Source organism: Gekko japonicus, unplaced genomic scaffold, assembly GCF_001447785.1.
Source record: "Gekko japonicus isolate JY-2015 unplaced genomic scaffold, Gekko_japonicus_V1.1 scaffold2212, whole genome shotgun sequence".
NCBI lineage: Eukaryota > Metazoa > Chordata > Lepidosauria > Squamata > Gekkonidae > Gekko > Gekko japonicus.
The window spans coordinates 114,265-138,799 of NW_015160289.1; the positions used below are offsets into that span (position 1 = coordinate 114,265).

Sequence of the window (24,535 nt, forward strand, 5' to 3'; positions counted from 1 at the left end):
CAAGCAGGTGTGGAGTGCAGAACAGAATGCAGTGGGGTTGAGAAGAGTGGGACAGGGCATCTCAAACCTCCCTTGGATTACCTTGTTTGTTTCACTGATAATCCCACCTTCCTTCCATTATTCAGCTCAAGGTGGCAGCTGCAGGGATCCAGTCACTGGCAAGGCCTGGTCTTCCTCAGCATCTGCAGGGCTGCTGTGCCTCCTAACCATATCATGAGCTGCAGAAAGGGAGATGAGTGTGGGATGTGTGGCTGATAGTCTCTGGTGGACAATACTTGGTTGGTGAGGCCACTTGTGCTAGGAAATTAAGGGTGAGATGTGTGAGTATGGGGAGGCAAGCAGTGGGATGGGGGTGCTAGGCTTTGGGAGAGACTCTAGTTGAGGAGGGGCTTCTGATTACAGGCAGCAGTGGCACTGGTGAGGGGATTTAACAGGCAAAATGAGGCCATGTAGCACTTTATGTTGGATGTTGAGGGATGCCTTGGGAGTTAGTCATTTTGTTTTCCAAGGGTGGGTTGTTGGGTGGAGGGTGACAGAGGGCTTTCAACACGTTTGAGTTTGCTCCTCTGGTTGAATGCCTCACTCACCAGCCCTGGCACTGTCCTTTTGTTTTGCATTGCAGAGATGACATCAGACATACCTGGCTCGGTGACATTGCCAGTGGCACCTATGGCAGCAGGTCAAGTGAGAATGGCAGGATCCATGCCTGCCAGGGGAGGGAAGAGGCGCTCGGGGTAAGTATGTTCCCTGTGTTTGAAGTTAAATGGGAAGCCTTTCTTTCTGCCATGTAGCTCTGAGGTGGCGGGACACTTGTATCAAAGGGTATGGAATGATGACATCTGGCCCAGACATAAAGGAAGCTTTCCTAGCCTCTGGGCTAGAAGTTAGCATCTCCAGTGGAAGGATAGTGGCTACCAGAGCTAGGAAGATTTCTGCCTGAGACTTTAGGAAGCTGCTGGTAGAAACAATAAAGAGCGCCAGGCAGGAGTAGAGCAGGAAATGATGAGTTAGACCATTCAATAAGATGACTTTATGGTGCTGTTTAGTACTTGGGATCAGAATTGCACTTCAGGTTTGCATTATTCCACTCTGTTGGTAAACAAAGTGTTTGTTAGGGGTAGGAGCTGTCCAAAAGGCTTGGTGCCGTTTAGTTGCCCAGACTGGGCTATTAACCAGGCCTGCTTCTTGTTCATATATCATCTCTCCTATGAGATTGCTGGGTGGCCTTAGGCCAGCCACTCTCTCTATGTATATCAGCCTTCCATCTCAACATGGGGATAAAAATTAACCAGTCATACGAACTAGAAACTTCCGTAACAAATTGAAACAGCATACTTAAGCAACTTGGGAACACATTCCCAGCACCTTATCCTGCATTTTCCAGTTCAGAATCATCACCTAGCGGCATCCTTCCTTCCTCTTCTCACCAAGGAACAACCATGCCCTATGCAGCAAGTTTGTCCCAATGGCAGCTGATAAAACAATTTGAATAGGTGCTGGGTTGCATCTGCGTCTTCGTTACTGAGAGCCAGTGTGGTTATAGTGGTTAGAAGACTGCACTAAGTCTGAGTAGGCATGAGTTCAAATCCCCACTCATTCTCTCCTGGGCTAACCTACCTCACAGGATTGTTGGGAGGATAAAATGGAAAAGGGACAAAGCATATCTACCACTCCGAGGTCCTTGGAAGAGGGGTGGGATAAAAAAATAATAATAAAAGCCAAGTATTCACTCATCTAGTTGATGAAAAATTGTAGATCCTGACTGCAGTGTACTTCATTCGACATTGCATTGGCTGTTGAAGAATTGGAGGCCTCTCATAAGGAGAGGCAAAAATGAGGTGCTGTTAAAAGGCACGTAGAATGCAGATCCTCTCGATCCAAATATGAAGTTTGCAAGCGGTTATGTGTCATTTGGTTGGTCCTAATAAAAGGTATTCTGTAGATTGTGTTCTGGGTTTTCTAGGACACTTGATCTGTCTGACATGGGTCCGTTGGCAAATGAGCATCTGCTTTTCCAGACTGGGTTCCTTGTCAGTCTGCCCTTCAAAGATGATTATAAGAAGTGGTTCTGCAATGGAACCATCAGTTGTGCGAAGAAAGAATGAGCACAGAGTCTTAGGCCAGTTTCTGGACTGAGCAGACTTGAGTGGGAACATTTCCCTGGATTTGGAGGCAGGTGGTAGGTTGCGCATTTAATCAGCAAGAAGTCCCCCCCCTCCCCGCACGCATATACACGCTAGGGGCATTCCTTGCACAGAGTAAGCTGGCAGGGCAAAGGTGAGGCTTGATTAACATGCTAGTTGAAATGATAGGTGGGCAGTTGCCTGTTTATATGGTGTGCTATGGAAGAAGTTTCCCTTGTTTTAAAACAAGGTTTGCATTATTCCACTCTGCCATTTGGTTTCTTAGTGGTATGCTAGTTTGTTTCCCTTCTTGCTTGCAACACATGTTGTGTGCTATAGTGTCAGACTAGGATGTGGGAGACCTGGGTTCGAATCCCCACTTGGAGCCCCCATGGAAGCTTGGTGGGTGACTTTAAGCTAGCTTTACACTCTCAACCTAACCTATCTCAGAAGGTTGTTGTGAGGATAAAATGGAGATGAGGAGAAGGATGTAAGCTGCTTTGGGTCCAGGCCTGTAGCTACCACGGGGCCCAGTCCCCTAGCATTTCTTACGGGGGCCCTCCCCAAGCCTTGGCTCCCCCTCCCCCCTGCCCCCCCGATCACATTGGCACTCGCGGCAGGCAGACTGAGGGCATGCCCTGTCCTGAGGAGCTTCCGAAGCAGCGTGGTTGCCAGGTGAGGGATAGCGTGGTGGTGGGTGCCAGTGGGCGGGGGCAGTCACAGGGCCGAGGCAGTCGCAATGAGGCAGCCTCCTGGCTCACGCACCCGGCGCACCAGCCAGGGGATGGGGCTTGGCAGCCTGCACCACAGAAACCTTCAGTCCCTCTGCGCAGAGACGGGGACAGGCACGTTGAAGGAGGAGCTCACTGCCGCTCACCAATAGGAGCTCCGGTCTTCCCTCTCATCATGGCGCCGGCGGCAGCCGCCGCCACCCCTCCAGGTTGACTGCCAAGGGATCAGCAGCACCCCAAGTTCAGTGTGTGGGGTGCTACCTCTCTCCCTCCATTTCCAGCAGAGGAGTCCAGTGCACTGGCATCCTAGAGCAGGGCTTTACCGAGCTGTACATCAGCTTCCAGGAGCTCACCAAGGTGGTGCCCAGACACAATCCCCTGCCTCACAGCAGCAGGTGAGTGAGTGGCCTTGGATGGCCAAGCCTCTCATCCTCCCTGGGGAGTTCCAGCATGCAGCATGCCTGCCTTTCTCTTGGGGCCGAGGGGGGAGCGCTGCTCAACTGGGCCAAAGACAGGAAAAGCAGAGGTGCTGGGGCAGTCCCTTCTCTATGCCTCTTGCTCTGGCAGAGGCAAGCTAGTGGTTCTGCTCCTCTTCCTCCTTGAGAGGAAGAGGAGCGGCACCACTAGCTTGCCATGCTACCACGTGAGGTGTAGAGAATAGCCCGCCCTGGGTTTCCCTTCTTTCTCCTCGAGAGTAAGAGGAGTTACAAGGGAAGCCCGCCGTAACCCCCACATGCCTGGATCACTTCCGGAAGTGATGTAGAAAGTAAGTACATCAAAGCCGGGGCCCCCCATTAAAAACATCCTAGCTATGGGCCTGTTTGGGTCCCGATTGAGGAGGAAGGTAGGGTATGAATGAAGTAAAATAAAATAAATATAGGAGCATTAAAATGTGCCCTTTGAAGCCCTAAGAAAATCCAAGAATGCATAGAGTTAAATATGGATACTTTTGCTCTGCAAAAAATCACAATTTTTGCTAGAGCACATTAAGGTTTTGCTCTGCCCTTGGTTCCTTTTTCACCAAAAACAGCTGTGCAAATTTATAATTTATTTCTATGTCCTTGTTATTCCCTTCAGGTAAACCTTTAAAATCTGAAGAGTTTTAAGTTTTTTATTTCTTTTAACTGCTGTGTTTAAGAAAGAAAACGACTTTGCAGTTAGAGTTGAATAAATATCCTTGACTTTCTCTTTCTCTCTTGCCTTCCCCGGAGAGACGATAACTGCAATAGCAGGAGGTGTATTCCTTCTCTAAAGTGCAAGTGCCCCCCTATGGAGTGGAAGTGTCTAAATGAAGACAAAAGAATCTTCCTCAGTGCAAATGAGATCATTTGTCTTCTTGGAAGCAGCTTCTGCTGCTGTTGCGTGGCGTACAATTTACTCTCGCTGCCTAAAGGATCTTATCTGACAGGTGTTGGGTGAGCAGGGAATTTCTTTTCACAGCGTCCCCCTAAAGACTGAGAACCCGGTCTCCACAGCATGGGGGAACAATGCCCAGTAACATGAAGGCACCTTCTGTCTGCAAGGAACTTGGGGCACTGGTCTGTTCCACTGGCACTTGGTTTTATCAGGGTTCTCTGAAGCTTATCGGGCTCCTCCATGAGCAGATCAGGAATGACAGGGAAATTTCCTTGAAGGACAGTGTGGACACTGTTACCTCTCTTGATCTGCAATCTGTAGCCACAGAAAAGGCTTACTCAGAGCTTCCAGGAGGGAAAAATGGAGGACTAGAAATGGGCATAAGAAGAACCCTGCTGGGTCAGGCCTAGTGTTTCATCAAGTCCAGCATCCTGTTTCACACAGTGGCTAACCAGTTGCCCTGGAGGTTTATTCATGGGGTAGTTAACCAAATTGACCACTGGAGGTCACTGTTTCTCCACTTGTACAGAACTTTTTGTACCAAGAAGGAAACCAGTTGGGATGCAGCCCAGGGTCTGATCAAGATGCTGTTTTTCCAAGATGTTCATATGTAAGTGATAGAATCACAAACTGTGGATGCAGTCCATACCACGTGATCATGTCGTAAGTCATGCTGGTGGAGAGCTGGTATAGCCTAGTGCCTAAGAGCTGGTGCTGTGAGCCTGGAAGTTCCTGGTTTAAATTTTGCTGCTGCAATGAATTTGCTTGGTGGGTCTAGCGTTCTTGTCTCAGTACATGTACATATATGCTTCCCTGCGCCTAGCAGTTAGAAAAGAAAGACTACATATTGCAGAGCAAGGAAAGAGCATAGCAATCTCAGGGAAATGGGTGAATATTCTTTAATTTTTTAGAATCCAAAGAAAATGACCAAAGGAAGTTATTTGGAATTGCAGATTTTGACTTGAACTGCTTAGCATTAAGATAAAATAAAACAGGAGTCCAGCAGCACCTTAAAAATTGCCAAAATTTATTCTTGTGTGTTTGTGAGTGAGAGCTTGCATCATTGTGTGTACTTATTGTTCAAAGAAGAAGAAGAGTTGGATTTATGCCCTGCCCTTCACTCAGAGTCTCAGAGCAGCTTACAATGTCGTTCCCTTCCTCTCCCCACAACAGACACCCTGTGAGATAGATGGGGCTGAGAGAGCTTTGGGAGAACTGCTCTTGAGAGAACAGCTCTGAGAGAATTGTGACTGACCCAAGGTCACCCAGCTGGCTGTGTGTGGAGGAGTGGGGAATGTGGCAATAAAAAAAAGACTAATGCGATCTTGGGGTGTATCAACAGAGACATAACATCCACATCACAAGATGTCATAGTTCCGTTGTACACTGCATTGGTCAGGCCGCACCTGGAGTATTGTGTGCAGTTCTGGAGGCCTCACTTCAAAAAGAATGTGGACAGGATGGAGCGTGTGCAGAGGAGAGTGACGAGGATGATCAGGGGCCTGGAGACCAAGCCCTATGAGGAAAGGTTGAGGGACTTGGGAATGTTTAGTCTGGAGAAGAGGAGGTTGAGGGGGGACATGGTTGCTCTCTTGAAGGGCTGTCACTTAGAGGAGGGCAGGGAGCTGTTCCTGTTGGCAGCAGAGGAGAGGACTCGCAATCATGGGCTTAAATTCAGGGCGGGAAGGTACCAGCTGGATATTAGGAAAAACTTTTTTACAGTAAGAGTTGTGCAACAATGGAATCGGCTGCCTGGGGAGGTGGTGAGCCCCCCCTGGCTGGCAGTCTTTAAGCAGTGGCTGGACAAACACTTGTCAGGGAAGCTCTAGGCTGATCCTGCATTGAGCAGGGGGTTGGACTAGATGGCCTGTAGGGCCCCTTCCAACTAACTCTGTGATTCTAAACCCATTGTCCAGATTAGAGTCCACCGCTCTTAACCACTACACCAAATTGGCCTGATAGATTTTTACAGGAATAAATTTTGTCTGCCTTTAAAGTGCAGCTGGACTCCTTTTTTATTTAGCTGCTGTAACCAGGGAAAGGAGAGAGAACCAGACTGTGGTGAAGAAGGAAGCAGGATATGTGCTACCTAGCAGGATCAGGAGGAAAGCAAAGGGCAACCAGACCAGGGAGGGTTCAGGGAGGGTCAAGCAGAGATTTGGACAGAGTCGAGGAGTTTAAACTGGAGCCATCAGTCTCGTCCTGTTTCCTTTTGAAGGGGCTGCTGGGAGGTTGAGCCAAAGAACTCAGGGAAATTCAAAGTGGCCTCCAGTCCTGCTTCTAAAACAAGATGATGCTACCTCCTTTTAAATTACTCCAGTGAGAGCATGTGGCTTGGGCGTGGCTGTCAATAGAGAAAATCAGACACAAGGCCTGTTTAACCCCTGATGACTCATTCAGAAAATGTTAATTTTTTTCAGAATGGACTTTGACGATGAAGATGGTGAAGGGCCCAGCAAATTTTCAAGGTGAGACAATATATGTATGTATGTATGTATGTATGTATGTATGTATGTATGTTGAAGAAAATTACTCAGCTTTGTGTACACATGTGTACCCCTCCCCATGAATACAAGACTCTCTAACCAGTCTGCCTGGGGATTTATGCCAAGCCATATCCCCTCCATGGCATTGGGCTGGTCTAGGAAGAGAGCCAGAATGACCAGTTGCCTCCTGTAATATGTCAGACTGCCTGAGCTTTCATTGCTTTGGTTTTGATTGCCCTGTCTTCCTGCTGCCTAGGTCAGCAGCTCCTCTTGAAATGAATGGAATAACACAGCGGCAACATAGTATTACAAGCAGCTTCCTTGGCAGTTTGCTGTCAGTTGGTACATTTATCAGTTTGACATGTTGTCGGTGTGAAAATACTGTTGATGAAAACAGCATATTATTACACTGAGGTTTTTGATTGGTATTGTTTTGCACTGTTCATCATTGTAGCTTTTGTGGCAAAATTTGAAGTCTTCTTAAGGTGAAGCAGCACAGTTTTCGGCATATGAAGATTTTATATTAAACTTTTAAAATAAATCTGTACATATTACATTTCAATCAGTCATTAATGTACGATGATGAGCATCCAAAAATGGCACCCACAAGTATCCTGAGATTGCAGAGTTCAGTATGTGCATATACAAGGTCTTTACCTTCCTAGTTTCCAGTAACATTCTTATTTATTTTCATGGGTTTTTAATCTCTTTTTTTCTTGTGCAGGTATGATGATGATCAAATCTCTGGTGATAAGGAAAAATATGCAAGGTAGGCGTTGAGAGAACAGCAAGGGATAATCGTACCCTGAATTAGAGCCCAAAGTTTCAGTCTTTGCTCCTTAGTTTAAGCAGCAAATCGTGTGTTTCTAGACTGGACTGTGTTGAAAATGTGGCTGATCCAGAAAGGGATGGACCAGGTAGGAGCAAAAAGAGAGCCAAAAGTTAGCACCTTCCCTTTTGCATACAATGAAAGTAGAGCCTGTTACTCCGAGGGCTAATAATGGCCTGTTTTAGGGGAAATGTTGGGCAGTGAATACAGTTTGCCCAGTTAAGCTTGGAGTGGGAAGGGTTGTGTGCACAGCGGCCTTGATCCAGACAATGGTTGTGGCTGCACATCCCTATCAGGGTGGCAAAGTACTATTTGCTCTGTGTGCTGCCAATCAGAGTTGCTTCAGATGTTTGATCTCAGTTGTCATCAGTCCCCAGCTGGGGGGGGCGCAGTATGCTGAAAGGCCCCCATTTGCTTCTTGAATGACTTAGGATCAGCAGCTTGAGCAAAATTTGATCAGATATGTGTTGAACCATCCTCAAATTGTCCACTTGACTGCAAGAGAGCCATCACTACTGTGTCTGAATCCATCTTTGCTTTAGCTGAGCTTTGGCAGATTTCTCTGCCTCTGAGGTACCTCTGAATGCTTGGGCACACTGAACACACGTAAGTGGTTATTTCCTTCTGCTGTTATTTCAAGGGCTCAGGGTAGCTCTTACATTTTAATATCAGAAAATAACATTCCTGTCAATTTTTCTTTTTTCTTATTAGCATTCCTGTCTATTTTTCTTTTTTCTTATTAGCATTTCCCCTTCCCTGTCCCTGGCCTGAGATCTTGGAACAAACTATCAAAAGCACTTCAGCATTATGCATTAAGAAGAATTAGGGCCAGCTGCCCCCTCTTCCAAAGGGCTTGCTTCCATTTATGAGGAAGGTAGACGATAAATGAGGGGCAGTGTGGCACAGCTGTCAGACTAGGATCTGGGAGATCCAGGTTCAGATTCCCATGCTGCTATGGAATCTGGCTGGCTGGCTTGGGCCAGTCACATATTCTCAGCCTCACCTACCTCAGAGGGTAGTTGTTGGGAGGAGAGGAGAATGGGGCTTTCCTTCCCCACTGAGGAAAATACTGGGGGTGTAAATGAAATAAATATTGATATTTATTTATGTTATTTATAGTCCATCTTTCTCCATGAGACTCAAAGCAGATTACACGGTGCATGTGGGATATCCAGTAAATATTGTAATAGGGTAAGGACTGCAGAAATCTGGAACCGAGCTGAACCAAATCAGAGACAAAGGGGAAATAAAGCATAAGTATTTACAGGACATGTTAAACAATGCAGAAATTACACTGTAGAATAATAAACACAGCAACAGAGAGTATGTAATGTATGCAGTGGTATGCAGTGGTCCACAGTCCCTTTCCCTTCTTTAAAGCCTCTTTATGAACCATTCTGTTATAATATAGCCTTATCATCTGTGTAAGAATGCCCTCTTGAACAATTCAGTCTTGCATAGCTTGTGGAAAGCCAGGAGAAGGGGAGCCTTCCTGACCTCCTCAGGTAGGACATTCCATCAGGTGGGGGCCACAAGAGAGAATGCACATGTGTGTGGGGCAGTTGTTGATCTTGCCCATTTGCAGGGCGGCAGCTGCAGAAGGCCCTGGTCAGATGAGCGAAACTGTCGTGGCGGAGCATTCAAGGAGAGGCGGTCCTGCAGATATGAGGGTCCAAGACCAGTATGTGATAGCCAATACGTTGAATTGAACCTGGTAACTGGTGGGCAGCCAGTGGAGTGAATGTAGAATGGGAATAATATGCATGTTCTTCCTGGCTCCTGATAATAGCCAAGCTGCAGCATTCTGCACTAGCTGGAGTTGACTTAAGAGGGGAGACCTCAGTAGAGTGCTTTACAGTGAGTGTCACCATGGTGCGGATCCAGGAGATCAGATCAGCCAAATTAAGGCTGTCTCTCAGGCTAAATTGTGTTTGAAGAAAGTGTTCTTTTGCAGCTGCATTAACTTGCTTCTCCAGCAGTAATGCTGAATCCAGTATGACCCCAGGCTCTCAACTGAGTCAGTATTAAAAAACACAGCAATGAAAGCAGATTAGAGACTGGGTGATAACTGGCCACATCAGTTTTTTTTTGTAGAGATGGTTTTTAAAGTCATAGACAGATAACTGCCTCTTTTGAGTGGTTAAGGGACTGATTGATTGTTTTATGATAGGCACCAGTGACTTGTTAAAGTAGTCTTTACATGATTTTAGCATCCAGGATAGGCAAGGATACAGGGCACAAGCAGTGATCTTCACATGTTGCAGGATTCTGGGATAAACAGAGTTTGGGCGTTGTGTGTTCTGAGAGTCCACGAGATCACAGAAAAAGAGCAGAATAAAGAAGATCCCTGCATGTGTGTAATAAACAAAGCAACCTTCTAGCCCTTCTGGTCTGAAGATAAGCTTGACAGTACCTGCTGAAACCTTCAAAACCAGAAAGGTAGCTGAATAGCAGTTACTGGATCAAGGGCAGGAAAGGGGTTCAGTTCAGTGGTTTGCAAAGCTTCTTACTCCCACTCTTCCTTAACTATCAACATTAGGAAAAATAATAAAATTTGCAAGCATTGAACAGACCTCTTTATCTTCAGCAAGGTGACTGCATATGATCATTCCATGGCATCCTTTTTGAGGGCTCTGAACATTTTTTAAAATCAAAATGTGGATTACCCACAGCTTTGAGCATGGTTTAACTTTCTGATGAGATTAAATGGCACAGAATATCATTTATACAATACTTTGCTTGATGGATTAGTAGCTCCTATAAGGGAATAATTTCACCTACAGTTTTACTTATTTTGGAAGAACTGCATTGAAATTATAGCTTGTTCCAAAGTTTTGCATTCTGCCTTGGAACTCTGCAGTGCTGTCTTTGAATCAGGGTTGCTTCCCGACCAGCCCAGCTCAAACTGGGTTTGCAAAAGCATCCAAGACTTCATCATCCAAGTGTTGAGCCAGTGCAGAGCTTCACATTTGCTTGAGCGAATGCGTGGAGCTCTGCTGCCTTTAAAGAGCCTTTTAATTTCAGTGGAAGGGGAAGATCCTGCATATGCAGAATTGAGAACAAGGCTCTGTGTCCTTGGTTGAAAAATAATAGGGAGGCCTTTGGGGACAGGTTAACTCCTTGTGCCAGCAAGAAGCAGCTTGACCAGGAGTTGTAAGCCATTGCTTTTCCAACCATAAAATGGAGATGGAGGATCCTTTATTTTTTCTGTGTGCATCAACAGCTCTTGATATGTAAATGAAAAAAAAATACAAACTGTTTTTATAGGCCATGGAGTGAATGACACTGGTTCCGTAGTGTGGAAGACAGTACAGAAACACATGCAGAGATACCATGGGCCTGCGGGCTAAAACTGCCCCCAAACCAATTTTTTTTAATGTCGGGAGAGGTACACAAGAAAATTATTACTTATCCAGAAGGCCTATAGGGTACATCTTGCCCACTTTATGGTGTGATCCTAAACAAAGTTTAGGCCTTTTAAGCCTGTTGACTTCATTGGACAAAGAATTGTACTGCGAATCCTAGATTGGAGTTCAGTAGCACCTTAGAGACCAACCAGGTTTTTGGAGAGCCAGCGTTCCCTTCGATCAGATGAAGGCAGCTTTGACTCTCGAAAGCTTCTGCGCTGAAACTCTTGTTTGTCTCTAAGGTGCTACTCAACTCAAACCTCGCTCTTCTCTTGCAGCCCAACATGGCCGCCTTCTGAAACTGTTAATCCTGTGGAATTGAGCGTGGGCCATTGATAACTAGTCTGTCTTGGGTTCTGTTTCTTGACCATGCTAGCATGTGACATAACCCTTTTTGGTATTCTTGGATTACTGTAAAGACTTCAAGTGCCACATTGTTTACCCTTTTTGTTTTCTCTGTGTGTGTGTGTGTTTGCACCTTTTGCAACTTCAGGGAGAACCACAGTGAGATTGAGAGACGCAGGAGGAACAAGATGACCCAGTACATCACTGAGCTGTCTGACATGGTGCCCACCTGCAGCGCCTTGGCACGAAAGCCCGACAAGCTGACCATTTTGCGCATGGCTGTCTCGCACATGAAGTCTATGAGGGGCACAGGGAACAAGTCGACAGATGGGGCCTATAAGCCTTCTTTCCTGACTGAGCAGGTAGCTGGCTCCTAAGAGACTGGGTTCCCAATCTCAGTCTTCCTTGCGGGTGTGGGTCTTCTGAGGGACGTTAGGCATTGCATGGCAACAAACACAGATGGACAGCGAGGTGTAAATTCAAGAGGGACTAGTTGCAACCACACGTGATTTCCTAACAAGTGGACTTAGGTGTCATGTTTAGGGTGACGAGCAAGGGAGTTGTGAAAGGGTGGAAGGGGCTGTGATGGGGCCCACAAATACCTACAGGTATCTGTGGAACAGTTCTTCATATGTGCAAGAAACAGGTTTAAGCAGCTGTGGGAAGATGTTGGGCAGTGACTGTTGGTAAAGCCTTGAAGTTTTTATTCTCCGGTGAGATCAGGGGGAACCGTTGAGCTGTCTGAGTAGTTGGAATCTTCCTGAAGCTGGCAAAGGTATTATGGCCTGGGCTTTTGAGAACTAACTAAGACAAAGATACCCTCTGCCTAACCCAAAAATGGTAGGAAAGCAAATCACCCAACTTCACTGGCTCCGGTTGACAGCCAGTTTGGTGTAGTGGTTAAGAGCGGCAGGACTCTAATCTGGGAGAACCGTGTTTGATTCCCCAGTCCTGCGCATGCAGCCAGCTGGTGACCTTGGTTCAGTCAGTTCTCTCAGAGCTGTTCTCTCAAGAGCAGGTCTCTCAGAGCTCTCTCAGCCACACTTACCTCATAGGGTGTCTGTTGTGGGGAGAGGAAGGGAAGGTGCTTGTAAGCAATTTTCCCTCTAAGCTATGGAGTCCTGTGAGCAAAAATTCTACTTTGTGAGCTACTGGCATTAAAGTTGTGAGCAGGTGATTTGGCTACTGCATAAATTAGTTTGCTCTGGAGCCATCCTTCCTGCGCTAAAACAAAAATATATGAGCCAGAGACTAAAAGACTGTGAGCTAGCTCACACTAACTCAGCTTAGAGGGAACACTGCTTGTAAGCCACTCTGAGACTCCTTTGGGTAGTGAATGGTGGGGTATAAAACCAACTCATCTTCTTCTTCCATGGATCCCTGTGAAGAAAGACTGCTAGAATTTTCCACCTATTGCTGCTGCCTTTCAGCCAGCAGTTTAGAAGGCGTAGCAGAGAAGCTGTCTGATTCTAGCTGTATCAGGTCTGAAGAGGGAAGAAGCCCAATAAAACTGGTGATGCTTTGAAAGTGCTTACTGGCCCTGGTCACACAGGCAGGAAAATGCGGGGGGGGGGAAGCGTGGCTGTTTGCCCCGGGGCAAACTAACACGCGACTGCAATATCAGATGTCCGGTTGAGGTCCCGTGGCCAGGGGGGAGGTGCCGATCACACCACAGGCAAAAAAGCGTGGCGGCGTGGCAAACGGGGTTGTTGGATTTTTTTTTTTAACTTTTTAAAACTGAAGTGTGCGCATGCTCCATTGGGTGCTTGTGCGCATCCATGGAGCCTTGGGGGGAAAAATGACCTGTTTGCAAGGGGACAAGGGTGGGCGCCGGATGCCACCGGAAACGCGATCAGACGCCTGCCCTTGCCCTGCGGTTTCCGGAAACTAGTACCTCCGAGGTACTAGTTTTTTGCCGCGCATCTTTGGAGGGAAGCCTTGGTTGAGCCACGGGAGCTCTACGCTTCCCAGATGTGGTGGTGAGATCGCGCCCGGAAAATCCGCCTATCTTCCGTCTCTCTAGCGTGGCTACTGTTCCGTGTGACCACAGCCAATGTTTTGTTTCCCCTGAATATGTTTTGTTTTGTTTTTCTCTTGGCCAGGAACTGAAGCACCTCATTCTTGAAGCTGCAGATGGCTTCCTTTTTGTCGTTGCTGCTGAAACGGGCAGGGTGATCTATGTGTCTGATTCGGTCACTCCTGTCCTGAACCAGCCCCAGTCGGAGTGGTTTGGCAGCACCCTCTATGAGCAGGTTCATCCTGATGACGTAGAAAAACTTAGGGAGCAGCTCTGTACGTCAGAGAATTCCATGACAGGTCAGTTGTTTCTTGACATGTGTGCCTCCTGTTGTTAGGCCCTTGGTTGTGAGCGCAGCTTGTGGTTCAGGAATCATAGAATCACAGAGTTGGGAGGGACCATACAGGCCATCTAGTCCAACCCCCTGCTCAGTGCAGGATCAGCCTAGAGCATCCCTGACAAGTGTTTGTCCAGATGCCGCTTAAAGACTGCCAGTCAGGGGGAGCGTCACCACCTCCCTAGGCAGCTGATTCCATTGTTGCATAACTCTTACTGTAAAAAAGTTTTTCCTAATATCCAGCTGGTACCTTCCCGCCCTGAATTTAAATCCATTATATTGAGTCCTATCCTCTGCTGCCAACTGGAACAGCTCCCTGCCCTCCTCCAGATGACATCCTTTCAAATATTTAAAAAGAGCAATCATGTCCCCCCACAATCTCCTCTTCTCCAAACAAAACATTCCAAAGGCCCTCAGCCTTTCCTCGTAGGGCTCAGTCTCCAGACCCCTGATCATCCTCGTCACTCTCTTCTGCACCCTCTCGATTTTGCCCACATCCGTTTTGGAGTGAGGCCTCCAGAACTGCACACAGTACTCCAGGTGCGGCCTGACCAAGGCAGTATACAGAGGGGCTATGACCTCCTGCGATTTCGATGCTATGGCCCTTTTAATACAACCCAAGACTGAATTGGCCTTTTTTACCACTGCATCAAATTGACTGCTCATCTTTAGTTTACAGTCCATTCTTACCCCAAGATCTTGTTTTGCATACACTACTCCCCAGAAACGTATCCCCCATCCAGTATTTGTGCTTGACATTTTTGTGGCCCAGATGTAATACTGTGCATTTATCTTTGTTGAACTGCATCCTGTTTGCAACTGCCCACTTCTCCAGAGTATTCAAGTCTTGTTGAATCTTAACTATCTTCTTGGGTGTCTGCTAATCCTCCCAATTTGGTATCATCAGCAAATTTAATGAGTAGCCCATCTACCCCTTCATCCAGTTCACTGATAAAAATATTGAAAAGTACCAGGCCCAAAACCGAGCCCTGCAGCACCCCACTGGACCTCCCTCCAGTCTGATGAAATGCCATTGACCACCACTCTTTGGGTGCGATCCTTTAACAAGTTCCCTATCCACTGAAATGTCTTATAGTCCAGTCCACAGTTTTCCAGTTTTCCCATCTGAATGGCACGGGGAACCTTATCTGAACCTTTACTGAAATCCAGGTAAATCACATCAACAGAGTTCTCACGATCCAGTAAGCTCGTCACACGATCAGAGAAGGAAACCAGGTTGGTCTGACAAGATCTGTTGGGGACAAAACCATGCTAACTTCCCTGGATCACTAAGTGGTCCTTCAGATGCTTACAGATCGATCCCTTTAAAATCTGCTCTAATATCTTCCTAGGAACAGAAGTCAGCCTGTAGTTTCCTGGGTCATCCTTCTTCCCTTTCTTAAAGATCGGGATAACATTTGCTCTTCTCCAATCTCATGGCACCTCCCCAGTCCTCCAGGAGGCCTTGAAGATGATGGACAGAGGCTCAGCAAGTTCATTAGACAGTTCTTTGAGCACTCTTGGTGCACACCATCTGGCCCAGGGGACTTGTATTCGTCCATTGCAGCCAGGTGCCTCTCCATAACCTCCCTGTCAATGTCAACTGGACACTCAGGTGTCCTGTCATGTCCTCTACCATCTCTAGATGGGCTCGAGTTCTTCTGGGAGAAAACAGAGGCAAAAAAGTAATTAAGCTTGTCTGCTTTTTCTCTGTCCTCCACCAGAGTTTCTCCTTCTACTCCCAAAAGCGGTCCAATTGCCTCTTTTTCCTTACATTTGCTTCTCACATATCTATAGACATTTTTCTTATTGTAGCGAGCCCCCCTGGCCAGACCCAACTCACTGAGCTTTGGTTTCTCTGATGGCTGATCTGCAGTACCTAGGAACTCTCATATACTCCTCTTTAGAGGTCTGACCTTCCCTCCATTTCCTTTTTCTCCCTTAGCTTCTTCTGGGGCTCTCAGTTCATCCACATTGGTTTCTTTGAGCCCTTACCATGTCTCCATCTTGCTGGAATAGTGAGGGCTTGAGCTTGCAAAAGCTCATTCTTGAGAAGAGCCCACCCTTCACTCGATCCTTTCCCTTCCAGCACACTCCCCCACGGAATGACTCCCATCAAGCCTCTGAGTTCATTGAAGTCGGCCTTACGAAAATCTAACCTACAAGTCTGGCTACGAACTTCAACTGGCTACGAACTTCAACTTCACAGCAACTGGAATTCAAGGAGGACATGGTCACTTCCCCCTAAGGTCCCCACCACCTTCACCCTGTCTACTAATTCTTCCCTGTTGGTTAATATTAAGTCCAGTATGGCCGAGCCCCTTGTCCTACCTCCCCTTATTTCCACCCATATACTTTCCACGGGGCTGTGAACCACATTCTCCAGAACTTCCTGACAATCTAGCCCTCTCTTTACTTATAGCGCCACTCTGCCTCCTCTTCTACCCTTCTGGTTTTCCTTGAGCAACTCATACCCATCCACTACCACATTCCAGTCATGAGAATCATCCCACCAAGTCTCAGTTGTAGCTTTCTGTCTGCAAGAGAATCTCAAGCTCTTCCTTCTTATTACCCATACTACGGGCATTGGTATATAGGCACTTGTAGCCTTGTACCTTTGTTTGACCTGTCCTACCTAGGTGGGCCCCCACTGTTTTCACTTCTTCGTCCCCTTCCTCTTGCGGCTTCAGTTTAAAGCTCTCCTGATTAAGCTCTCCAGGTTCTTTCTGAATGTTTTCTTCCCTGACCTTGAGAGGTGAGGCCCATCATGTGCTAGAAGGCCTTCTCTAAGAAAACTTATCCCGTGGTCCCAGAACCCAAAGCGCTCCGGCCGGCACCACCATCTCAGCCAACGATTAACCTAGAGTATGGTCTGTTCTCTTCGCACTCCTCTTCCTATGACTGGAAGGATAGAAGAAAATACCACCTGTGATCCCAATGCCTTCAACAGCCTTCCAAGAGCTTCATAGTCCTCTTTAATTTTTGTGATGGTATTCATGGCCGTATCATTCGTCCCCACATGAACCAGCACAAACAGGTACTGATCAGTAGGTCTTATCAGTTTTGGCAGTCGGTCTGTAATATCCTGAGTTTTGACCCCAGGTAAGCAACACATCTCTTGGAGTAGGGGATCCGGCCTGGATGCATTCCATTCCATACCCCTGAGCAGAGAGACCCCGACGACCACCACTTTCCGTTTCCTTCCACTTCCATGCGGCACAATGCCCTCTTCACTCCCTTTTCCAGGTCTTTGTGGCTCTCTTTCCACTCTCGTCTCCGTCACCCTGTCAAGCACCTCAAAATGATTCTTGAGCTCCAGTGGACCAGAGTGTCATCTTAGTTGGTGTCTTCGGGTTTGTACTATAGAACTAAGAGGAGGCTCAGAAGGGAGATTGACTCTTCCTACTTCTCCTTGACTTACTTCTTCATGTTCTACAGTTCCCAGGCTTTTATCAATGAAATCCTCCCCTTCCTTGATTTCTTGAAGGGTGGTGATCCTCTCCTGCAGGCTCTGAATGTTCTCCTCCAAAAGCCTGACCAGCTTACACTTCTGACAAGTGAAGTCCGTCTTCTCTTCCGGGAGGAAAACAAACATGGCACACTCCATGCAGGTGACTGGAAAGGGGCCTTCAGTCGACATCATTGCCATCCAAGTATATTCCAAGAGTACTCTGGTCAGAGTTTTGCGGCCCTCAAGCAGATCCTCAGGCTAAGAGCCATAGGCCAAGAGCCCTTTAGCTCACGTCCTTTGGCTCTCGCCAAGGCTCACATCTCTGGCGAGGAGGAGCCTTTTGTTTCAGAAGGTCACTTTCTGCCAAGCACAGCAGAGCTCAGCACAGTAGGGGGCGTGGCTTGTAATCAACAGCAATCAACAGCAAATCAATCAGTCCCCAGCAGCCCCCAAAACACAGCCCTAAACAGAACAGAACTACTCTCTAGCAGGCTTCAAAGAACCCACTCACCCTCAGCTTCTCACACAGCAGCTAGGAAAGGCAAAAGGCAGAAGGACAAAAAACCCTTACCTTCTAGCAGTACCTCACCATGTGCTCTCCACTCCTTGCCTCAGGCCAGCTGACTCACATGCCCAGCTTTGCAGATCTTAGCAGCTGCCATTCTTTGTATGAGTCATATTGGTTGGCCTGTTAAAATCTTCAAGGAGAATCCTCCTCTGCGTACCATCTTGTGGAGAGGTTAAAACCACAACTTTAAAAAGTGGGACCTTTTTAGTCGTGACCCTGATTATTCCAGGAGAGGTTGGTTTTCCCCCCTTGAATGCTTTAGGGAAACATGGAAGTCCCATCTTCTTGCTGGGATGTAAAAGGCAAGCTGGTCCTGTTGCACCTCCCGCCCCAATCCCCCACTCCAGCAACCTGGACAAGGTGATGCTGCTGCAAAAGCCTGGCTCTGCAAGTGAAGAATAAACACGTTACCAGGCCAGGGCTGCTCAGTCAGTGAAAGGGAATAGAAACCGAAGAAAAATCTTGCCTCTGAGGGAGGGAAGTGGAAGGGGCACGTCATATCCCCCTTCAGGGTTCTTAAGCTAGAAAAAAATTTCTGGAGCAGGCCTGCTTATGTGCAGTCCCAATGTGTGCCTGCACAGAAGGCAACTTGATGAACAACAGTTTCAGGTAAATGCAACCACGCTTTTCCAGTGTGGCTCCTGATCATTGTGTTGATCTAAATGGCTTTTGAGGCTTTCCAAATGTGATACCAGCAGCCTCTTTTTAAAATGTGGTTACTGTCAGACTCCCTGGTCAAGTTACTCTCAAGCACACTGTCTTTGGCAGTGAAAAGCTTTATTGAGTTAAACAGGTTCCAGGCATGAACAGTACTGTGTCAGTTCTAAAGCATTTTGGCAGGTACATGCATAAATATAGAATGTTCAAACTGTAATCCTTCCTAAGGCCCACACACACACGTCACGTCATGCAGCCAGGCTCCCGCGTCTCTACCTCCCTTCCCACGCTGGCACTGAGAGCTTCAAGGTCATCTCCCTGTGAACCAGAGAGAGGCACATCTTGAGGAAAAGGTTCTGCCGTCTAAGATAGAGCACTTTACACACCCTGCGTTCACTCCCCCCACCCAAGGAATTCCCCTCCCCCCAGTGTCTATGGCAAACTATGTGAAGTAAAGTGAAGCAAGGTTTGGCATTTACTCAGAAATAAATCTCACTGAGTAAATCCATTTTGTAACCGGAGTGATAATATAGTATGCCCCCTTCCAGCTCTAAGATTCAGACGAGATTTCTGTAGTGGAAATGGAAGTTAGTAGACAGGCAAGCTGGCTTTTTCTGACCAGCAGGACAGTTTATGCTGCTGATGTAGGCAGTTTATTATCATTGTGCTTTATATTTTCACCACTGTCTCAACTTTATTTTGGCTCCTGTGTACCCCGTAACTTGGCTGTGCTGTTGAATTTCCATCAAGGGTTGAATTCTCTTTCTGTTTTGGCCTGCTTTCTGGCTCTGTTTTACAACCTAGTATTTTTGTTGATGGGTTTAACTTCCTTTTCTGTATGACAGTAACCCCCAATTTATTCTGCTGTTTCCCCTTATACTTCAAAAAGCTCATTGAAGACCTGTTGTATTTTTTAAAAGAGGGCTCCAAAAGATCAAATTCTTGGCAATTCAGAATGGCACGTGGTTCCTGCACAGCATGCTCTGCTGTTCTTTCCTCTGTTGCATGCTTAACACACGCTGTTCCGGTGCACTTCTTGTGCCCTTGTAAATCAGTTCAGACATGCTTATAGCCTCAGGCCTCTTCTACAGTGATTAAAAGTGATGGAAGATGATGGCATCATTGATTTATCAGATAGCATCCTGCCCTTTGTTCTGGTTTAGCTGCTGCAGCAGGTGCAGGGCACTAATGCACACATGGAGCTCTCCCAGTTGCATGGTCTTCCTCTTCCCCCATTTATTTTAGATGAAGAAAAAAACCCAAAACCGTTCAAAAAGAAGGTCTCCTTAGAAAGCTTGTTCTGTAACTGTGGCACTGTCACTGTGGAACGCCTCTTGCCAGGTTCCCTCCTGTATGACCTTTGTTATCTGAGGTTTAGTTTGGCAGGAACCCTGGAGAGGGGCTACTCTGCTGCCAACAGCAGTCTATGGAACATTTTCCCTTGTTGTTACTTCAGGGCTGGGGTAGCCGTCGAGCATGGCAATCCTGAGCAAAGCTACTTTAGTGTAATCCTGTTTTAAGTAAATGCACTTAGACTGGGGTACTATGCACAAGATTACGCTGGACAACCCTTTTTATTGGGAAAGGCCCATGATGGTGCTCACCACCAGTATGTTTCCTAGTGCCCAATTGCTTCTTCTCCATAGTATCTCTTCTTCAAAGCAAAGGGCCAGTCCTGTCTTTACTCCACTTCATTGGAGAAGGGGGTGGTTCAGAAGAGTCCTAGAAGCAGAAGAAGTCCTGTCTCTGGTTGCCTTCTGCCTCACCTCTGCAGGTGACCAGAGCTGGAGAATAGGATCTTAACTGTGTAGCTGAACAGTATGGGGAGTGGCGGTCCTTCAAGTACCCAAGCCATTGAGGACCTTAAATGTCAGAACCAGCACTTTTCATTATGCTCAGAAAAAGGTGGGAGATCTTTCAGCATGCACTGCTTGATACCAAATTTTTCCCTAAAGTGATGTGAAAGAATTAAGAGAGGTGTCTAGAGCTTTCTTCACATTACACATTAATAGTACTGCAGGATGTCCTATGTGCTTCCTTTTTAAAAAAGAAAAAGCCACAGGGAATTCCACAACACATTAACTTCCTCATAGATGGAATGTGATTTTTCTAGGCAGCAAAATGGTGGATGATTAAGTGGGATATTTAAAAGTGGGCTCAGCATACTGGAGTCTCAGGCTGAAATCATGCTTTGGATTCCATTTAACTGGGAATGAGTAACATTGAGTGGCGGCCGCAGAGCAGAGCCTTCTGAGTTGTGGTGCACCACCTGCAGAATTCCCTGAACCGAATATCTGTAGCTGCTGTGTGTGTGTGTGTGGGTGGGGGGAATCGTTCTCATCGCAGTGGTCTTTTGTGAAGTCAAATGATTGGGTTTGTTTTTGCACATTGAAACCGTGGCATGGCTGATGTGGTGTTTTTATGGGATTGTTTCATGGTTGTAATGAATGGTTTGGCAAGATTGGTGAGAAAAGCAGGATAAAAACTATATAAAATAAATCCACTGACAGTGGAGAAGGGAGGAGCTATATGGTGAAGTACGGAACTTGATAAATCCAAGCTGCTCTCTGTTTTTCAAGGAAACTAGCTTTGTACTGAAGGAAAGGTCAGCAAAAGGCCTGAAAGAGGAACATCTTGTGGCATAGCCAGCTGTTTGGCTTTCCTCTGGATTTTTCTTCCCTGCAAAAAGTCTCTTTCACCACAGGCAGCCGGAAATTTTGAACACGTTCAGCGGCTATTCGGCTAAATAAATAAATAAATTCAGGGTAGGGGCCATTTGGTAAATTAAAGAGGATTTCAGATGGTGAGAAAGCCTGCTTTATTTTATTTTTTTTAAGTTAACTGCCACTTGTATCTGCCTGTACCCCTGACGTTGACAGAGACTTCAAGGTGACACATTGAAACTGCTGGTATAGGGCAGAACTACATGTGGAATTGCAAGAAAAGTTGGACTGCAACTGAAAAACAGCAGCCCCATGTTGCAGGTTCCTCCTTTGTAACACATTATTTTATTGCCCATGTGAGAAACAGAGTTGTGCAATGGTTTTACAGTGTCGGACTTTAGCCTCGTGAGATCCAGGTTCAGATCCCCACTCACTGTGAAACTTGGTGGCAACATGGGCTAGTAATTCTCTCTGAGTCCAACCTATCTCACAAGGTTATTGTGAGGATAAAAGTGGAGGAGAATCCCACATTTACTGCCTCCAAGCTCTTCCGAAAAACTTCCGAGAAAAGTAGGGAAAACAGTGTACTAAATCAATATTTTAAGAATTTGTATTCTGCACACATGAAGCTCCTGTATACTTTCAGACTGTTGATCTATCAAAGTCAGTCTTGTCTACTTAGACAGCCAGTGGCTCTCAGAAAGAGGTCTTTCCTATCCTGACCTGATCCTTTTAACTGAAGATCCTGGGGACTGAATTTGGGGCCTCCTGCATGCAAACAACCTCAGATATGCAGATATGCAGACGATACCCATCTAATGGCAGAAAGTGAAGAGGACCCAGAGAGCTTCTTGCTGAGGGTCAGAGAGGAGAACACATACGTTGGCTTGAAACTCAGCATCAAAAAAACTAAGATCATGGCATCCGGCCCCATCACTCCTTGGCAAATAGAAGGAGAAGTCGTGGAAGCAGTCACAGACTTCACGTTCCTGGGATCCAAGATCACTGCTGACTGAGACTGCAGCCATGAAATTAAAAAATGCCTGCTCTTTGGGAGGCAAGCGATGGCAAACCTAGACAGCATAATAAAAAGTAGAGACATCATCCTGCCAACAAAAGTCTGTATGGTTGCGAGAGTTGGACTGTAAGGAAGGCAGAGCACCAAATAATAGATTCTTTTGAATTATGGTGCTGGAGAAGACTCTTGAGAGTCCCCTGGACTGCAAGGAGATCAAATCAGTCAGTCCTAAAAGAAATCAACCCTGACTGTTCCCTGGAAGGCCAGATACTGAAGCTGAAGCTCAAATACTTTGGCCACCACCAAATGAGAAGGGGGCACTCACTGGAGAAGACCCTGATGCTGGGAAAGATTGAAGGTCAAAAAAGAAGGGGACAACAAAGGATGAGATGGTTAGTGTTCTCGATGCAACAGACATGAAATTAAGCAAACTCCGGAGCACGACGGAAGACAGGAAGGCCTGGCGTGATGTGGTCCATGGGGCTGCAAAGAGTTGGACTCAACTGTGCGACTGAACAACAAAAGCATGAAAAGCAGAGGCTGTCTCACAGCCCTTCCCAAACTCAACTGAACTTGGTTTACAAGGCAGCTTTTGGTAAAGGGCCTCTAGAGGCTTAATCTAGATGAAACCGTGGTCTGACTACACCAGTTTGGTGTATTGGTTAGGAGCATGGACTCTAATCTGGGAGAACCAGGTTTGATCCCCCACTCCTCTGCATGCAACTGGAAACATCATCTACAGACATTAACTCCTCAAGGACTGAATGAAGAAGTTGAGTGGACCTACTGCTTTTGAGAAAATGTATATCTGTCATGCTGTATTTGGTAGTGCTGACCTTGTAATCCCCCCCCCATTCTTTTTGCTCTCTCTCTCCTCTTTACCCCCTCCCACTATAGAGAATAAAAAATTCCCTCCCTTGGCAACAGTATTATGCAATGCATGTGGGTGATTGCATCATTCCTGGGTCCTACTATATATTGATGTAACGTTAGCAGTATGCAACTTGATTACTACCTTTGACAGAAGAGACACACATCCATGCACTTTGGATATTTGTTACCAGGTTGGTTGGCTAATTTATATACTCTATGGCCAAAAAAACACAACCTCTTCCTGTACAGCCAAAGTCTTCTCTAAAGTAGTCAGTGGCAACGAATGTCCAGGTTCTCTTCGTTTCGTTATTTTCATTTCTTCAGGCCACCTTCCAAAAGAACCTGCCACGTTCACAAAATAGGTTGTGTCAATAGTCTACAAAACTTCTAGCTGAAGTCAGTTACCAGAATTACTAAACGTTTTGTAGACTGTTGTCACAACCTATTTTGTGAACGTGGCAGGTCCTTTTGGAAGGTGGCCTGAAGAAAGGAAAATAATGAAATGAAGAGAACCTGGGCATTCGTTGCCACTGACTACTTTAGAGAAGACTTTGGCTGTACAGGAAGAAGGCTTGGCTATCTAAAATAATGAACTGTGTTTAGGAGTCCTGTATGGACAAATTTGAACATGTATGAAAAAATATGTTGGGCCACCAAATAAGACCCTGGACTGTACAGGCCACTGACTACTTTAAAGAAGACTTTAGCTGTACAGAAAGAGGACTTGGCTGTTCAAAATAATGAATTGTATTTAGGAGTCCTGTGTGGACCAATTTGAATATGTTAAACCATTAAGAAGACTGTACAGGAAGAGAGTTTGGCTGTATTCTAATGTTAAGCTGTTTAAGGAGTCCTGTGTGGACCATATTGAATATGTATGAATGTATTAGATGTTAGTTGTTTATAAAATTTGAATTAAATTATCTTTAGGACTTTACATGTCCAGTTATTTTTTTATACAGTGTAACAGCCTTAGTGCTGTGATTTTGTAACTAATACTGACTTGTCTATTATTTTTCTTTCTTTTTTTCTCCTGTGTTTGTCAAACAATCTCAACTTTAATACCTGGAAGGGAAATATGGAAGATTACAAGAAAGAGCTTCTCAAAGTATAGAACTGTTTTTTACCAGAAGGTTAGTACAGGCAAAGAAAAGTCTTTGTCTTGTGGGTAGGCAGTGGAGCAGACACTTGCATAGTACAAGAGAACACTTAAGAGGACATTTCCCAGACTCTCAGCTTAAGAATGCTACATAAATAGAACGTTCACAACCCCAGAGAGATGCAGTTGCTTTTAAGGGCCAGACAAAATGATTTGGAAAATTTCCATTTGTCCTAAAAAGCTAAATACATGCAGATCACTGTATGTTCTGCAAAGATCCAAAAACGTTAGCTGTGTAATGCTCTACTTTAAGGTCAAAATAGATGAGATGGGAATCACAGATGCTGTTTCCTCCCTCCCCTCCTAGTTTATAAACCATGAGCCAGGCAGCTTCTTGTGGACACAGGTAGTATTTAAGGTACCCCAGCCCTAGACTAATTATATGTTTAATAACTAGAAGTAAACTGGCAGCCGGTGATGATTTTGTAGAATGAAGCCAGCAGCTTCATAACTGCATTTTTAACCAGCTGACATCTGAAATCACTCCATTTTCCAATAAATAGGACAGATGGACT

General features: G+C 46.1%; 1 protein-coding gene across 1 annotated transcript in view; it reads left to right on the forward strand.

Annotated features, from left to right (window-relative positions):
* The first annotated feature begins 624 nt into the window (after positions 1–624).
* Positions 625–24,535, forward strand: part of ARNT2 (aryl hydrocarbon receptor nuclear translocator 2) — a 144,753-nt gene continuing 120,842 nt past the window's right edge. The window contains exons 1-4 of the mRNA XM_015415830.1: positions 625–734; positions 6,631–6,678; positions 11,426–11,639; positions 13,380–13,593. Coding sequence (XP_015271316.1) covers positions 625–734; positions 6,631–6,678; positions 11,426–11,639; positions 13,380–13,593 — 586 coding nt within the window. The remainder of the gene's footprint in view (positions 735–6,630; positions 6,679–11,425; positions 11,640–13,379; positions 13,594–24,535) is intronic.